The sequence below is a fragment of the Mercenaria mercenaria genome, chromosome 1 (genome assembly GCF_021730395.1).
Source record: "Mercenaria mercenaria strain notata chromosome 1, MADL_Memer_1, whole genome shotgun sequence".
Lineage (NCBI taxonomy): Eukaryota > Metazoa > Mollusca > Bivalvia > Venerida > Veneridae > Mercenaria > Mercenaria mercenaria.
In genome coordinates, this window is record NC_069361.1 from 57,422,960 (window position 1) to 57,440,418 (window position 17,459).

A 17,459-nucleotide genomic window follows, 5' to 3' on the forward strand; every position below is an offset into this window, starting at 1 on the left:
CATTTTAGCGAATACGTGTAGTAAAATGACGATTGACATACATTTTGACATTAGCCAATCAGAATGGTTTTGTAATCTAGAACAGAACTTCACCAGGGAAGTTCAGGCAAGTTTTTTATGTAATGAAATAACTATAAACTACGCGTTGTTTTCTAAAATAAGATGTATTGAAGAAATGTTACCGATACACAGTGGAAGATAAATTACCACTTGTTTGATATCCATAGTACACATTTATCGAACTGCGTGGTTTAAGTATGAAATGCGCGATTGAAACTGGTTAGTATATTTCCCCCTTCATGACCATGGTTCTTATAGAATACCTAGGGGGTTGGTATTACATGTACAGAGGCATTTTTAGCTCATCTGATTTTTTGAAGAAAAAATGATGAGTTATTGTCATCACTTGATCGACGTCGGCGTCAGCGTCGGCTTTGCCTGGTTAAGTTTTATGTTTAGGTCAGCTTTTCTTCTAAACTATTAAAGCTATTGCTTTGAAACTTGGAATACTTGTTCACCATCATAAGCTGATCCTGTACATCAAGAAACATAACTCCATCCTGCATTTTGCAAGATTTATGGCCCCTTTTGGACTTAGAAAATATCAGGTTTCTTGGTTAAGTTTTATGTTTAGTCAACCTTTTCTCTTAAACTATCAAAGCTATTGCTTTGAAACTTGTTACACTTGTTCACCATCATAAGCTGACCCTGTAAATCAAGAAACATAACTCCAGCCTGCTTTTTTCAAGAATTATTGCCCCTTTTGGACTTGAGTAATATGTTTAAGTCAGCTTTTCTCCTAAACTATCAAAGCTATTGCTTTTAACTTGCAACACTTGTTTACCATCATAAGCTGACCATTGACAGCAAGAAACATAACTCTGTCCTGCTTTTTGCAAGACTTATGGCCCCTTTTGGACTTAGAAAATATCAGATTTATTGGTTAAGTTGAATGTTTAGGTCAGCTTTTCTCCTAAACTATTCAAGCTATTGCTTTGAAACTTGCAACAGTTGCTCACCATCATAAATTGACTATGTACATCAAGAAGCAGAACACCATCCTGCATTTTGCAAGAATTATGGCCCTTTTTGGACTTAGAGAATCATGGGTAGGACAATTCTTCTGTTGTACAAAAATATCAGATGAGCGTCAGCACCCCCAAGACGGTGCTCTTGTCTTTCTGTTCTGGTGCCAATGATGTATATTATCTGTATAATTATATGCCTTGTATGCTGCTTGTACAAAGACTTTAAGTTTTGGGTTTTGTTTGTTTGTTGTTGGTTTTTAAAGAAAACGAACATTAGAAATAACTCTACCTGATAGATTTAACACAGGCTTTTATTGTCCTTTACTGCAGCATAGCTTTTACCATCATGTACTAGGTCAGATATTATTATGAAATGTTAGTGAGGTATTTGAAAAGGAGTTTCAGCTGCTTTATACAGTGATGGAAAGATAACCAGAAACAACATTTAATGGAAAATTCTGCATTTAAAGATCGTCAGTAGTTGTTCATCTCTGGTTTTGGTGGTTTTATCCTGATTTGGTAAATTGATGATGTTTTTTCAGTAAAAGAAGAAAAGAAGGCTAAAGAAGCAGAGGAGGAAGCCAAGAAACCTCCAGAGAAACGGGTAGGTTATATTATTCTAGATTTTACTTGAATACTGCATCTCAAAAGAATAGATAATTTTTATATACACTTGCTTTTGTCATGTGAGAATGACATATAATTTGATTTGCTGATCATGTTTTTGCTTCTTTCTCACTGCTGAAATATCTGGTAATTCCGTACTTTTTGAGAATTTAAAAAAGCCTGTTATACTGAGTACTGGGTAATATTTGATTGCTGTATTTCCATAATATCCATTGACAGATTGACATGCAAGTTCAAAACATTGGGAATAATAGTGTCATTGTCTCAAATAGAATAAATGACTGAAATAAGAGTACTGTTATCGACACATATATGTTTTTTCTCAATCAAATAATGAAATAAAAGTGATGTGAAAAGTACCCCATGTATTGACACTAGAATGGTGCAAAATAGAACTAAAAAGAATGGTTGGAATTCAGGCATACTTAGAATATGTTACGTGTAATTCTTAATTTTTGAAGCTTGACATTTCAATGATTTTTCAGACATTTTCAAATTGATATTACTTTATCTCATGTAGAGGAAGACACACAAGAGGAAGAAGAAGCAGCCTGTACAGGAAGCTGCTACAGCACAGGAGGCAATACAGAAAATTATGCAGGAGAAAAAAATATCGTGTAAAATTAATTACGATGTGTTAAACGACTTGAACGTGAAATCTAGCACAGCTTTCAGCTCCCCGGTTAAAGGAGACTCAAATGTTCAGGGAATACTTCGAGATAATAATCCATCTATATCACGGTTGAGAAAAGCAAGTGTCAGCTTTGATCTCAGGCCAGAGGTATTTCTTTTATGTTTATAATTAAAAATTATACCGGAAAAGGCTATGCAGAATATTTATTTTATGAAGAAATTTAACTGAAGATACCTTAGATTTCTATTATGGACATACCCACAATTTGGTATTAGATTTTTGAGCAATTTGTCAGTACTGAATTTTTAAAAAATGCAGTTTTAAACCTTACCCTGCTAAATATCTAAAATGGACCAGTCCATCATTCAATTTGGGCCATACCACTTATTATTCAAAGGGGTGTTCACTGAAAAATTACTGACTGAATAGTGAACAGTGCAGACCATGATCAGACTGCACGGATGTGCAGGCTGATCTTGGTCTGCACTGGTTGCAAAGGCAGAATCACTTGCCGCCAGCAGGCTGAGGGTTAAACCTGCAGACTACAAATATTGTTTTGAATACATTGCTATCATACATGATGAATGAAGTCTGTATATAACTGTAGCTAACTTGTAATAGAACCTAGCAGGGTTATAATTACATCCTTGGCCATTATTCCACTTTCAACATTCTTTCATATGGGTGTTTATGGGAATTGAAATGTACTTCAAATTATTGAGGACATTCAAATTTCTTTAAAGTTCTAACAATTACAATACAGAGGTTCCTACTGCTTAGACTTGCTGTGCTTGTGTTGAACAACGTAGGCTGTCTTGTTCTATGTATGAATCTGACTACTGTCAGTCATTTTACATAGTGGAGTTATGATGAATAAAACATAAAAAGTAATTATTATTTATTTACAAATTTTATATCTGGAAATGTATGTACACAGCCAACACTTCTATCAACCAGCATTAATGCTGGAAAAGACAAAGCTAAATTTCACAGTATATACAAATTATAATATCTTCTAAGCACATTTTATAATGCAATCAGCACATACTTGTTTCACATACATTTATCATATATATGTTCACGTATATTTATCAAATATATTCACTACTTGCACTAGACTTCCCTTGTTACTGGCAGATCTGTAAAACTAGAGTTCATAAGGTTCCGACTGAAGTAGTACCTATCGTGCGACTGTGGACTTGCGGGTGGAGTCAGTATTAACTCGTCCATGTCTCTGATTGGTGAAAGTGGAGCGGGAATCATGTGAATGTGGATCTCACTTTCTGACCAGTCCATTTGGTTGTGAGGAGAGCTGTGACCCTGTGGGCTTCCTGGTGGAGTGAGGGGTGGAGTCATTGGTGTGGCTCTGTTTCTAACGTCACCGTAGAGGACTTCCTCCAAGGCTAGGGTACTCTCTTTCTGTAACAGTGTCCATTTCTGATCGCGATACTGTTCATACATGTGGAGAACTCCCAGAAGAATAGTGATCTTGAACTCGAGGTAGTCAAATTCTGAGGACCCAGTCTCTCTAGCATGCTGACGCCTATGCAGAAGTTCCAGCAAATGTACCTCTGAAAATATACAAAAAATATATATATATAAGATTGGAGCTTTTTTTAACGTTTTAGCAGCTTATTGTAAAAAAATATTGTTTGCAAAAAGGCTTCACTTTCAACTAATCCATATTTATTCCACATGCAAAAATGCCAGTAATAATGTAAGTTGTGCATGTTTATTTCACCAGAACTTTCGGAAGTCAAAGCTATCATCATTTATTCCTGTTAAATTGAACCAGTGTTTAACAGATAGAAATATAAAACATGCCATGACAACTCTTTGATGTAACAAGCATTGTAATTGTACTAAAGTTTCATCAAAATATTTGCCCATAAAATAATTCTGAAATTGTATATGCATAATTGGAAGTAATGTCATACAATCTTCTTGAGAAATCTATGACTTTAAGTTCTCTTTAATTGTAGGCAAATATTTCATAAAATATTACCAGTTACACAGCTTTATTTCATCATGTTTGACAATATGTTGAAATTTTTACATATTTGAGAAGTTACACTAAAATTTACATTGTATGGATTTCATTTTTTCAGAAAATGTCTTTAAATTTTCCTATAGACATCATTTTCAAAACTTTCATGATCTGTCCAGCAAGAGGGAAGATGAAATATGAGGCTTGGAACAATCTGTTTTTAATGAAAGTCATGTAGAGGACCAATATGATACTTGTATGAAGTTTACCCAACATAAATATCTGCAATTTCTAAAACCACAAAAATATTCTTTATGTGAGTTGGATTGTCCTATCATAATAAAGAATAACGGCTTTTGCCATATCAAATAATTTGCATGCCAGAAAAAGTCACAGTTAAGGTAGTTTTGCACATTTGATAAAACGGAAGTGATGGCGTAACGTCATTTATCTGGAACACGTAGAATGAATAAATGGCAATCTGAGTAAATTTATTACATTGGCACTGCTACTATCTAAAGTTAAAATATGATATTAAAACATGTGACACGCTACTAAATAATTCAAAATCATGTCTTGAAATTAGCATGAAATTTGTGGTTCACTTTATTGATGGTCAGATATCTCAAAAATAAGCAAACAGACCTATAGATATATTTTATTTCACCAGTTTATAAGCCTTATATCTATTTACAACTGGGGGAAAATGTTATGAAAGTTATGATTTTCCCCATTATGAAAAATTGTGTGAGGTCCAAATATTTCAAATCTGTCTAGCAAAAAAAAATCAAGCACACAACCCTATCTTCTTTATTTGCTGAATTTTCTTACAAATGATGTCACACATCCGATATGAAACTTGAACGTAATATGGAAAATATTGACGTTTCAGGTTCCAGTGAAACTATTTAACGGAGTTATTAAATGAGTATGTAATAAAGTGTAATTACTTAATCTTGCAAATGGTTTTCGTCAAAATATCTCACGTTTGTGTTTCATTAATAAGTCAGGTATGAAATTTTATTAATTTTTAAGCAATACAAATGGTCATAAAGTTAATAAATTTAAAATTTATGCTGTGTAAATAAATCTGCTTTCATGACATCTCCCACACCGTCTTATGTTTATAACAATGTTATTAAATCTTGTCATGAAAATTGAAAAGTATATATAACATATAAAGTAATTTGATATTGCACGGCATATCAGAGTGATGAATCTCTTCTTGTATTATCATTAAATAACACAGTATTTTTCTGTGTAAAACAGTTTCTTTTCTCTTGTCTCTTATAAGTAACAAAAAGCTTACCTAGCACTTCAGTTTGCAGAACAGACTGCTCGTACAAATTCCTAAGTTCCATTAAATCCATATCTGTGTTTATATCACTTTTCTTATTTCACAATACAGAACTTATTTTAGTATAAGATATATATCTTTTCATAAAACAAAATGTAGTTTAAGATAATAAATGACAAGTAATAGTTGCACAAATGCGTTTAACTGAAATTTTACTTTTCATCCATATTTATACAATATTCAAGTGACATGTTTTGCTCATATCTATTAGACAATTTTTAATTACCTTAATTGAATTAATCATCATTAATTATCACCCTTTAATAAGGGGTTGCAGACTGATTAAAGGTTAACAACAGCAATAACAACTTAATTGATTGGACCACTTAATGCAGTTTGAAATTAGTTTTAATGCACTTTCTAAGGTGCTAATTAATTTGACTTTTGATCTTTTGAGTGTGGGTTAATTATAGATTAAATGTTTGTCTTGGATGTGCAATTGGTGTTACAACCTTGAAACTTTAGCTGTTTGATGTCTGACTGTGCAGTTTTTATTGCAATTGATGATGATGAAATACTGGAAAAACAGGGAATTTGATAAATTTTCTGGAAAGACCACTGAGAGCAAAATTTAAACAAAACAATACTGTTTCATGTCAGCTGCTAGGAAAGATACTGCACAGTATTTTTTTTTAAAAACCCAGCTGCCATGATGGTGCTGGGGCAGGTTTTTATATAAATTATGCATGCTTCACATCAGAAAGCCCTTTTTTTAAATTTTGAATTAATTATTGAATAAGAAGTTATTAAAACATGCATAAATACACATTGAGACATTCTTGATCAATTGCTGTAATTATTTTTTAGAACAAAAATTGTGAAGTATAGTTTCAAAAAATAATTTAAACCAACTGCCAAAAGTTTGAATGGTCCTTGTGTGACCCTCTACCAAGATTGTTCAAATTATTTGGATTCGTCAAAAAACAAGGCCGCCGGAGGGCCTGGTCACTTTTCCCTATATGTATATAGTGGAAACTTTAAAAATCTTCTTTTGTGAAACTGCCAGCCCAATTTTAAAATAATTTTACACAAATGGTTCTTGTGTGATCCTCTACCAAGATTGTTCAAATTTTTCTGATTCATCAAAAAACATGGCTGGCAGGGGGCGTGGTCTTTTTTCCCTTTATGTATAAAGTAGAAAATTGGAAAATCTTCTTGGATAAAACTGTTTGACCGATTTTAAAATAATTCCACACAAATAGTCCTTGTGTGACCTTCCACAAATACTGTTCAAATTTTTCTGATTCGTCAAAAAACATGGATGCCAGAGGGCGTGGTCACTTTTCATCAACAATTTCTTTAAAGGTCAAGGAATGCATGTCAATAAGTTAGCTTTATATAAAAGCCATCCTCAAGCCTTTCATAACGCTGAAAGAATTTTTTTAAATCGGACCAGTATTGAAGAAGATATGGCAGTTTGAAATTTAAGAAAATGGCTGATCAATGGAGGCAGCCATTTGAGTGTATTTACACTGTGCTGTGACTTTGGAACATGGTGGGGGTAGGAGTGAGGTTAGGTTCGCATCATTATAATTACTAAGAAAAATAAAATTCCATTTGATGCAAACTGGGATTCTCCATGTGACTGGTATATATAGCCTGTTCCCCTATATTCTCGCGGTACTAGTGACTTTAAAAACAGTAAGCAAGCAAATAAAAATATAACAGTTATTTTGTTTAATAAATAATTTAAAATAATTCATTATCTATCAAAACATACAAGTTTTGACACAAAATATAATTAAAATACTCCCGACAATCACGTGTCAACATGTAGACTTTCTTCCATTTTGATTTTGTATGTCCTTGGTATTTTCGCGTTAAAGATGTTGTTGTTGTAGTTGTAGAATTATTGTTAGGTTACATACCACGATATTTGTTTAATTCCGATACACTAAGGACTTCTGTGTCTGTTTGTAAAAACAACAGTTTAATTATAACGATATTGGTAAAATTATGCGAAATGCTCCACACCCAGTACTTAACAATTTACTCATTTTGACAGCGTGTACACCTGAAAGAGCTGTCCTTTCTCAGAATCCTGACCATTGAACCTTTGTATGCGACCACTAAATCCAGTCCGTTTCGGAAATTATGGTAACAAGGCGGGAATTAAAGGGAATCAAGGCATTGCGGGATCGTCGTTTGTCAGAATCGGGCCTATTTATAACAGACGACATCAACAAAACATTGGCGAAAACGATGTTAACAAGTGAAAAATACAGGATTTGGTTTAATTGGATAGAAATTTAAGTACTTCAGCTATTTTCAAAGCTAACTCACCAAAATTCTATGCATTCTTGATGAAATGATTAAGATTTGAACTGAAAATGAAAGTAGGTTGTTTGTAAACAACGTCAAGATGGTGCTTCCGTGCAAAACGGAAATAACGCGAAATTACCAATGACGCGAGAATAACGCGGACAACTATACATTTACTTTTTTATCAGGTTCAACTCATATATTTCGTTTCGATAAGGGTTAACATTGAATATAATAAATTAATTCCTTAATTTTAGTTTGAATCTAATTATTATATAATTTAGAATCTATTTCTGATCATGTTCAACTCTTATGTCCACAGAAATGATAAAGAAAACAATTATAAACACTACCCTTCTGGTAATCACATAGGAATAATAATACAGCAAAAATAACTGGCACGATACTCACTACTTTCATCCACAAATTGACAGTATAACCCTTATTATATACATAGTAATATATAACAGGTGGGTTTTTGTCCGCCTTCAAAATATATAGGGTGGGTTTTTGTCTGCCTGGAAAATATTTAGGGTGGGTATATGTCCGCCTATGTAAAAATCACTGGGTGGGTTTTTATGCCCCCCTTTGAAAAAGGAGGGGTATATTGTTTTGCAGATGTCGGTCGGTCGGTCGGAATGTAGACCTATCCGTTTCCGGATGATAACTCAAGAACGCTTGGGCCTAGGATCATGAAAGTTGATAGGGAGGTTGGTCATCACCAGTAGATGACCCCTATTGATTTTGAGGTCTGTATATCAAGGGTCAAGGTCACAGTGACCCTGAATAGTAAAACGGTTTCCGGATGATAACTCAAGAACACTTGGGCCTAGGATCATGAAAGTTGATAGGGAGGTTGGTAATGACCAGCAGATGACCCCTATTGATTTTGAGGTCAGTATGTTAAAGGTCAAGGTCACAGTGACCCTGAACAGTAAAACAGTTTCCGGATGATAACTAAAGAACGCTTAGGCCTAGGGTCACGAAAGTTGATAGGGAGGTTGGTCATGACCAGCAGGTGACCCCTATTGATTTTGAGGTCAGTATGTCAAAGGTAAAGGTCACAGTGACCAGGAACAATAAAATGGTTTCCAGGCAATAACTCAAGAACGCTTGGGCCTAGTGTCAGGAAAATTGATAGTTAGGTTGGCCATGACCAGCAGATGACCCCTATTGATTTTGAGGTCAGTATGTTAAAGGTCAAGGTCACAGTGACCCTGAACAGTAAAACAGTTTTCGGATGATAACTCAAGAACGCTTAGGCCTAGGGTCACGAAAGTTGATAGGGAGGTTGGTCATGACCAGCAGGTGACCCCTATTGATTTTGAGGTCAGTATGTCAAAGGTCAAGGTCACAGTGACCAGGAACAGTAAAATGGTTTCCAGGCAATAACTCAAGAACGCTTGGGCCTAGTGTCAGGAAAATTGATAGTTAGGTTGGCCATGACCAGCAGATGACCCCTATTGATTTTGAGGTCAGTATGTTAAAGGTCAAGGTCACAGTGACCCTGAACAGTAAAAGTTTCCGGATGATAACTCAAGAACGCTTAGGCCTAGGGTCACGAAAGTTGATAGGGAGGTTGGTCATGACCAGCAGGTGACCCCTATTGATTTTGAGGTCATTAGGTCAAAGGTCAAGGTCACATTGGCCAGGAACAGTTAAACGGTTTCTGATCTGCTTGTCCAAAACCATAGGGCCTAGGGCTTTGATATTTGGTATGTAGCAAAATCTAGTGGTCCTCTACCAAGATTGTTCAGATTATTTCCCTGGGGTCAAATATGGCCCCACCCCTAGGGTCACATGGTTTATATAGACTTATATCGGAAAAAACTTTGAAAAACCTCTTGTCCAAAACCACAGGGCCTAGGGCTTTGATATTTTGTATATGACATCATATAGTAATCCTCTACTAAGATTATTTAAATTATTCCCCTAGGGTCAAATATGGCTCCGCCCTGTGGGTCACATGGTTTACATATACTTATTTACAGTGTGCATATAATTTCTGTTCCTTGTAAATTACTAAATGAATCAAGGGGGGCATTTCGTGTTCGACGAGCTCTTGTTGTCCGGTGGGTTTTTGTCCGTCTTCCTATATATATATATATATATACACCATACTTCTAAGTATGAATCTTCCAATTCAGAACACCGGACGATATTTTCGAAAAAAAAAAAGAAGACTTGTTTCAGTACAATTTTATTCCCCAAAACTGTACAACACAAACAAACAGATATTCATTCGAATACAAATCTGTGCCTGTGGGGAAACCTCACCTATAATTCCAGCAATGACTGATTATTTTTGACTTGCATTAGAATCACTACCTGTCAATCAAAGGATCAAATGACCACTGTAGATTGTGATTAGATAGAGATCTTTCATTAAAGAAATGAATGGCGGTTTAAATTTTGTTGTTTACATCAAACATCTTCACAGACTTTTAATTCTGATTGCGGTGTCATTAATAGCATGAATTTAGTAAAGAAATAAATTAGCCAGTGTGAAGGTTTGATTTTGTAATTGGTCGAACACTTTCACAAACTTCACAACTTCAAAGCTGGATGCAGTGATGTAAAAAAAATTAATAAAGCCTCTAAAATCATGGCATTTTTCGAAATCTCCATCATTTGCATAATTAAAATGAGTGTTGAAACATTGTAAAAAATCTCTATCATTTTCATAATTAAAATGAGTGTTGAAACATTGTAAAACTAAACTGTCCCTGTAGAACAAAAATTAAAATAATTCTCCAGTCTGAATGTGTTCCAAATAACCAAAGAATGGCTGATGGTATACAGTGGTACTTGTCCAATTTGCTGTGTACTTCCAAATACCTAAGACTTCCAAAAAACAAACTTTTCTTCTGATCCTGAGGGTGTGTTGTTTTTGAAACATTGTGTACTTGACTCTTGCAGTTTGCAGTTTTCAGCCAGTTGAAATAAATCTTTTTTACGTCATGAGCATAAAGTGGACATGTTCATATTGTACAGACTTTTATGTCTGACTATTTTTTTCTAGAGTTCTTACCATGTTGTGGACTTTATTTATTATTCTGTCAAGTATTTTTATGGGGTATGTGTCATATGATGTGGACATCAGTCTGGTTATACATAAAGTCTACTAGTATATAGTACCGTATATACTTTTATGTTTCTTTGTAGTTAGTTAAGATTTACTTCCACATTTTAATACTCGAAAAGACCAGCCTTGTCAAGATTAAATGCATGGGGAGACATACATTTAAAAATAAAAAAGAACACCCATCTAGTTACTTAAAAAGTTTGATTTAAACTTAAGAAAGTTGCTCCACATCATCACCCGCATCCTGTATTACAAGGCTATTTTCCATTATCCAACACTGAATCAGTCAAGGGTGCAGTCTCCTGTATCAGCTCTTGATAATTCTGCTGTATGACTGTGGTCTTCTTTGTTAGGCCATATGTTGCAACAATTCAACTGGGTGGTCAGTTTAGTTTGAGGAATACTAAATTTTTAAAAAATACTGAGCTATACATACATACATGACTATATTACTAAACAGTGATCCCACAAATTTCTACCAAGGTATGTTTCTTGAATCTGATTGACAACTTTGGGTCCTTGAATCTTTTGAATTCTGAATAGAAATCTTATCTGTTGAAAGTTGTCCTGCCATAGAGCTGGAAGAAATGTCACAAGTAAGTGATGAATGACCCTTAAATGCCTTTGCCTGTGGGTTAGGTTTGATGCTAAGGTTTTGGTTAGTGTTTGTTCAAGTCATCTTGACCTTAGATGTACAGATCTGACTATTGTACATTACACACCTCACCCTACCTTACATTTACAATACCTTGCATTGTTAAAAAACTAAGAGTTGAGACATAAAGCATTTTGGAGAGATAAACAGACTAACTCACAGTGCAGGTGCAATAATAGCAACAAATAGAAGTAAATAGACAAATAATGGTCTATTTACAGCCGGAACCAGTAACTAAGAAACCAAAGAAAGCAGATATTGCGCCACCACCTATGCTACCTCAGATGGATGTTAAACCCACAGTAGATGTTGTTGTTGTTGAATCGGGACCAGTGCAATATGACCAAAAAGGTATGTTTACATGTACTTTCATCTATGAGTTAGAGCAGCTAACAGCCAGAGACTTTGGAAGTAGTTAGGATAAGAGAAAAAAAAAAGACATTTAGCAGCTGACCAAAGATCTATTCAAGAAAACAGCAATGACAAGACCTATTCAATAACACGGGTCTGAAGCTCTCTCGAGTGAAATCTCCCTAAGTCTTGTGATAACCAAATGAGGTCTCGCATTTTATACGACCATTTTGAAAAAAAAAATGGACGTATACGTGATGGCCTGTGCGTCAGTCTGTCCGTCATAATTTGTGACCGGAGCATAACTTTATAACCATTGAAAGTATTGACTTAAAACTTGGCATAATGGTAGATAGCGATAAGACGATGTGCAGAGCTTTTGTACTGGCTTTGTAGGTAAAAGGTCAAGGTCACAAAATGAGGTCAAATTTATATTGACTTCAGACTTGAGATGTAGGTAAGTGGCAGTGTGACAATGTGCAGAGTGCATGAACTAGGAAGGTAGGTCAAAGGTCAAGGTTACAGTAAGGTCAAATCTGCCCATCATATTTTGTGTCTAGAGCATAACTTAAAAGTATTAAAGGTATTGACTTGAAACTTGGAATGGAATATAGGCAGGCTGTGATGAGACAATATGCAGACTGCAATAATCTACATTACACTCCAGTTGACACCCCCCCCCCCCCCCCCCCCCCCGCGGCAAAAAAATAGTTTCTTAATCTTTAGTACCCTGTTAACAACACCACTGCACACACACCCTGCTCTCTCTTCCCCCCCCCCACCACCACCAAAAAAAAAAAAAGGCACATTTTATTGTTTCATTTACTAGTTTCTTGCCCTTTTGTATCCTCTGTCACTGCAATAATTTACATTCCTTCCCGCAGCCCCCTCCCTCCAAACTTTTTGTTGTTCATTTAGTTTCTCAACCTTTAGTATCCTGTCACCACCACAACACACACACATACCCTGCCTTGCCTGCTCTCTTCATGTTTTTAGCTCGACTATTCGAAGAATAGTCTAGCTATTCTACTCACCCTGGCATCGGCGTCGGCGTCGGCGTCACACCTTGGTTAAGTTTTTGCATGCAAGTACATACAGCCATCAATTAAAGGCATATAGCTTTGAAACTTATTTTTTCTTTTTCTAGGTCAATTACCAACCTCTCTGGGTCAAGTCCCATAACTCTGACATGTATTTTAAGCAAATTATGCCCCCTTTTGGACTTAGAAGATTTTGGTTAAAGTTTTACATGCAAGTTACTATCTCCAAAACTAATGCAGATATTGATTTGAAACTTCACATGTGTCTTCGGGGTTATAAAACTAGTTGATAGCAGCAAGTCCCATAACTCTGACTTTCATTTTGGCCAAATTATGCCCCCTTTTGGACTTAGAAAATTCTGGTTAAAGTTTTGCGTGCAAGGACATACAGCTATTTCTAAAAGGCATATAGATTTGAAACTTATTTTTTCTTTTTCTAGATCAATTACCAACCTCACTGGGTCAAGACCCATAACTCTGACATGTATTTTGAGCAAATTATGCCCCCTTATAGACTTAGAAAATTTTGGTTAAAGTTTTACATGCAAGTTACTATCTCAAAAACTAATGCAGATATTGATTTGAAACTTCACATGTGTCTTCAGGGTTATAAATCTAGTTGATAGCAGCAAGTCCCATAACTCTGACCTTCATTTTAGCCAAATTATGCCCCCTTTTGGACTTAGAAAATTCTGGTTAAATTTTTGCGTGCAAGTACATACAGCTATTTCTAAAAGGCATATAGATTTGAAACTTATTTTTTCTTTTTCTAGATCAATTACCAACCTCACTGGGTCAAGTCCCATAACTCTGACATGTTTTTTGAGCAAATTATGCCCCCTTTTAGACTTAAAAAATTTTGGTTAAAGTTTTACATGCAAGTTATTATCTCCAAAACTAATGCAGATATTGATTTGAAACTTCACATGTGTCTTCGGGGTTATAAAACTAGTTGATAGCAGCAAGTCCCATAACTCTGACCTTCATTTTGGCCAAATTATGCCCCCTTTTGGACTTTGAAAATTCTGGTTAAAGTTTTACATGCAAGTTTCTATCTCCAAAACTAATGCAGATATTGAATTGAAACTTCACATGTGCCTTCGGGGTTATAAAACTAGTTAATAGCAGCAAGTCCCATAACTGATATGCATTTTGGTCAGATTATTCCCCCTTTTGAACTTAAAACTCTTTTGGTATTTAACCTTTTTGGGTAATATTTTCCTGCTTCTGGGACAATATTTCGAATAGTCGAGCTTGGCTATCTTACCGACAGCTCTTGTTCATTGGGTTGACAAAATTGTGTATATTTGATAGAAAAAATATTTGATAATATAAGACAAATTTCACTGTTCACTGAAAAGCATGCTCTTTGTGTATATATATATATATATATATATATATATATATATATATATATATATATATATATATACGATGTATATGATCACTGTATATATTACAGACGATGTATATGATCAATGTATATTTTACATATAATGTTTATGATCGATGTATATATTACAGACGATGTTATGTTTATGATCGATGTATATATTACAGACGATGTATATGATCGATGTATATATTACAGACGATGTATATGATCGATGTATATATTGTACAATTATGATGTTTATGATCAATGTATATATAACAGACAATGTTTATGATCAATGTATATATTACAGACGATGTATATGATCGATGTATATATTACATATGATGTTTATGATCGATGTATATATTACAGACGATGTTTATGATCGATGTATATATTACAGACGATGTATATGATCGATGTATATATTACATATGATGTTTATGATCGATGTATATGTTACAGACGATGTATATATTACAGACGATGTATATGATCAATGTATATATTACATATAATGTTTATGATCGATGTATATATTACAGACGATGTTTATGATCGATGTATATATTACAGACGATGTATATGATCGATGTATATATTACAGACGATGTATATGATCTATGTATATATTACTGATGTATATGATCGATGTATATATTACAGACAATGTATATGATCAATGTATATATTACAGACGATGTATATGATGATGAGGAGGGAGAAGATTACTTTGAGGAGGAGGATCACCCCGTCAGTGCTGCACAGCTGTTTGGACATACAGGTACACCTGTTACATCTCCTCAAATTTGTACTGATATCTTTGTTGTTATCATTAGAAGTTTGAATAGTGCCAAAAGGAAAAAACTCCTTTTAAAAAAAATATTTTCTGTAAAACAAAATTTAATAAATGCATATAAGTCTTCTAAAATGTCTATATATATAACTCTTCTAGAGTTACATTAACTTCAAGAAATACATAAAGTTCTTAGGGATAAGATACACATAACACTTCTAGCAAAACAGATAAGTTTCAAGAAATACACAAGTCCTTAAGAGATACACTTAGATCTTTTAGAGATACATAGAAAGACACATACTCTTCTACAAATACACAAATCTCTTCTAGAGATACACAGGACTCTTCTATAGAGTATAGATACACATAACTTTTCTAAAACTACATAAAACTCTTATAGATTCACATAACTTCTAGAGATACTTGTAACTCTTCTGTGGACTATAGATACACGTAACTCGTCTAGAGATAAACAGAATACACAGAATTCTTATATAGATTATAGATACACGTAATTCTTCTAAAAATATATATAACACTTCTATAGACTATAGATACACATAATTCTTCTATAGATACACAAGTTTTTTCCTGATGATAAGTAATTCTTCTATAGATACACAAGGTTTTTCCTGACACGTAATTCTTCTATAGATACACAAGTTTTTTCCTGATGATATTTTTGGGGCTTATGAATGATATACATACAAGGTGTAAGTATGAGCTTGTATAGGCATGTGTATTAGATCAAAGACTTAAACTCTGGTATCCACTGGTTGTGGGCAAGTCTTTACTGGGTCAGTTCTGTAATAGTAAAGAAGGCCCTCTCCAACAATAAATGTGGAAAATTGCTGCAAGACCTCAGTCATTACAAAACACAAACGAAAAAAGATGAAATAATCTTTCCACATGCAATTTATTTTTGTTGATTGAGGCTGAACTAGAGGAAGCTGAAATGGCTCCTAAAACTTTCAATCTGCATTTTGCCCAGGTAGGTATACTTTTATAACTTGATCATGTTTGATCCAACAAATACATTTCAGGGTTGTTCATGAATTTTGGCTGTTTTTGGCAGATCCAGGTTTGAGTTCTACATCTTTCTATAAGTCTTCAAGGATAATAGTAGGAACTTTCTGAATTTTAAAGATTTGTCATACCATAGTATATACGGCTTTTTCAACCTGTCCTGTTTCCAAAGACAGTTTTCCCATTTTAAAGCAAAAAATTCCCCATGCAAACAAAAAATTCCCAACTGAAATGAATTTCTGATTATCTAAAGAAATTTCTCGCCGTTTGCTAATGAAATCAAACAAATTTTAATCTTCAAGATTACCATTCTGACCAATTTTGATAATAATAACAACCTGTGTATCTCTAGAAGAGTTACTTGTATCTATAGTCCACAGAAGGTGGGCCGGTGGTCTAGTGGTAACACGCTTGACTGTCAATCCAGAGGTTTGGGGTTCGAATCTCAGTCCAGGCACTGGAAATTTCTGAGATGCTCTTGAATGTCTCCCACCTAACTAGAGGCATGTACTGGTTCTTCCCAGGAAATACGGCTTCGCGTGTATCGGTGCTATACACCGGGCACGTTAAAGAACCAGACTGTCTATTTGAAAAGAGCTAGGCTAAGTTAGCCGGACACGTCTGTATCTGAAAAGTTCTCTCTGTCTGTTCTGGAGGCTTTATCTCACTCTGTCCCTCTGGTCAGATCGCTCTGTGTCTGTACTAGTAGAGGATGATTTTGCGCCCTATGTGGCTGCAGTATGTGTAAAGCGCCTTTGAACGTGTTTATCATGAAAAGGGCGCTATATAAATCTGGTATAATAATAATAATGATAATAATAATAATAACAATCAACCTGTTACTAACGGCTGTCTGCACCTGGGCAAAACTCAGATATATGATTCTGCTGGTATATTTCATGTTTTTATAAGTAAAAACCTTTCAAAACACAGTTACAATGAAATTTATTGTAGAAAGTACCCAAAACTTGGTCACAAAAACTCTTTACATCGAATCGAATGTGACGTATTTTCCAGACCTTTTTTTTTACACTTTTTTGACAATTCACTTATAGTTGTAGTGAAAACAATACTGAAAAACTCAGTAAGTGTATACAAAAGTTTAAACATGACAGGTGAATAGTTGGACTATTTCTGCAAGGTCTGTCAAGAACCAGTAACTTAGAAGAAAAAAAAATCCTGAAAAATGAATTTTCTAAATTTCACTAGGGGATACTCATTTGAATGGCT

At 34.6% G+C, this 17,459-nt stretch overlaps 1 protein-coding gene across 2 annotated transcripts in view; it reads left to right on the forward strand.

Moving 5' to 3' along the window:
• LOC123536568 (transcription factor IIIB 90 kDa subunit-like) overlaps positions 1–17,459 on the forward strand; it is a 51,424-nt gene that overhangs the window by 28,128 nt on the left and 5,837 nt on the right. The window contains exons 13-16 of one of the 2 annotated variants that reach the window (XM_045319874.2): positions 1,571–1,632; positions 2,176–2,436; positions 11,857–11,986; positions 15,102–15,188. In XM_045319874.2, coding sequence (XP_045175809.2) covers positions 1,571–1,632; positions 2,176–2,436; positions 11,857–11,986; positions 15,102–15,188 — 540 coding nt within the window. The other variant, XM_053548751.1, reaches the window with a different exon arrangement.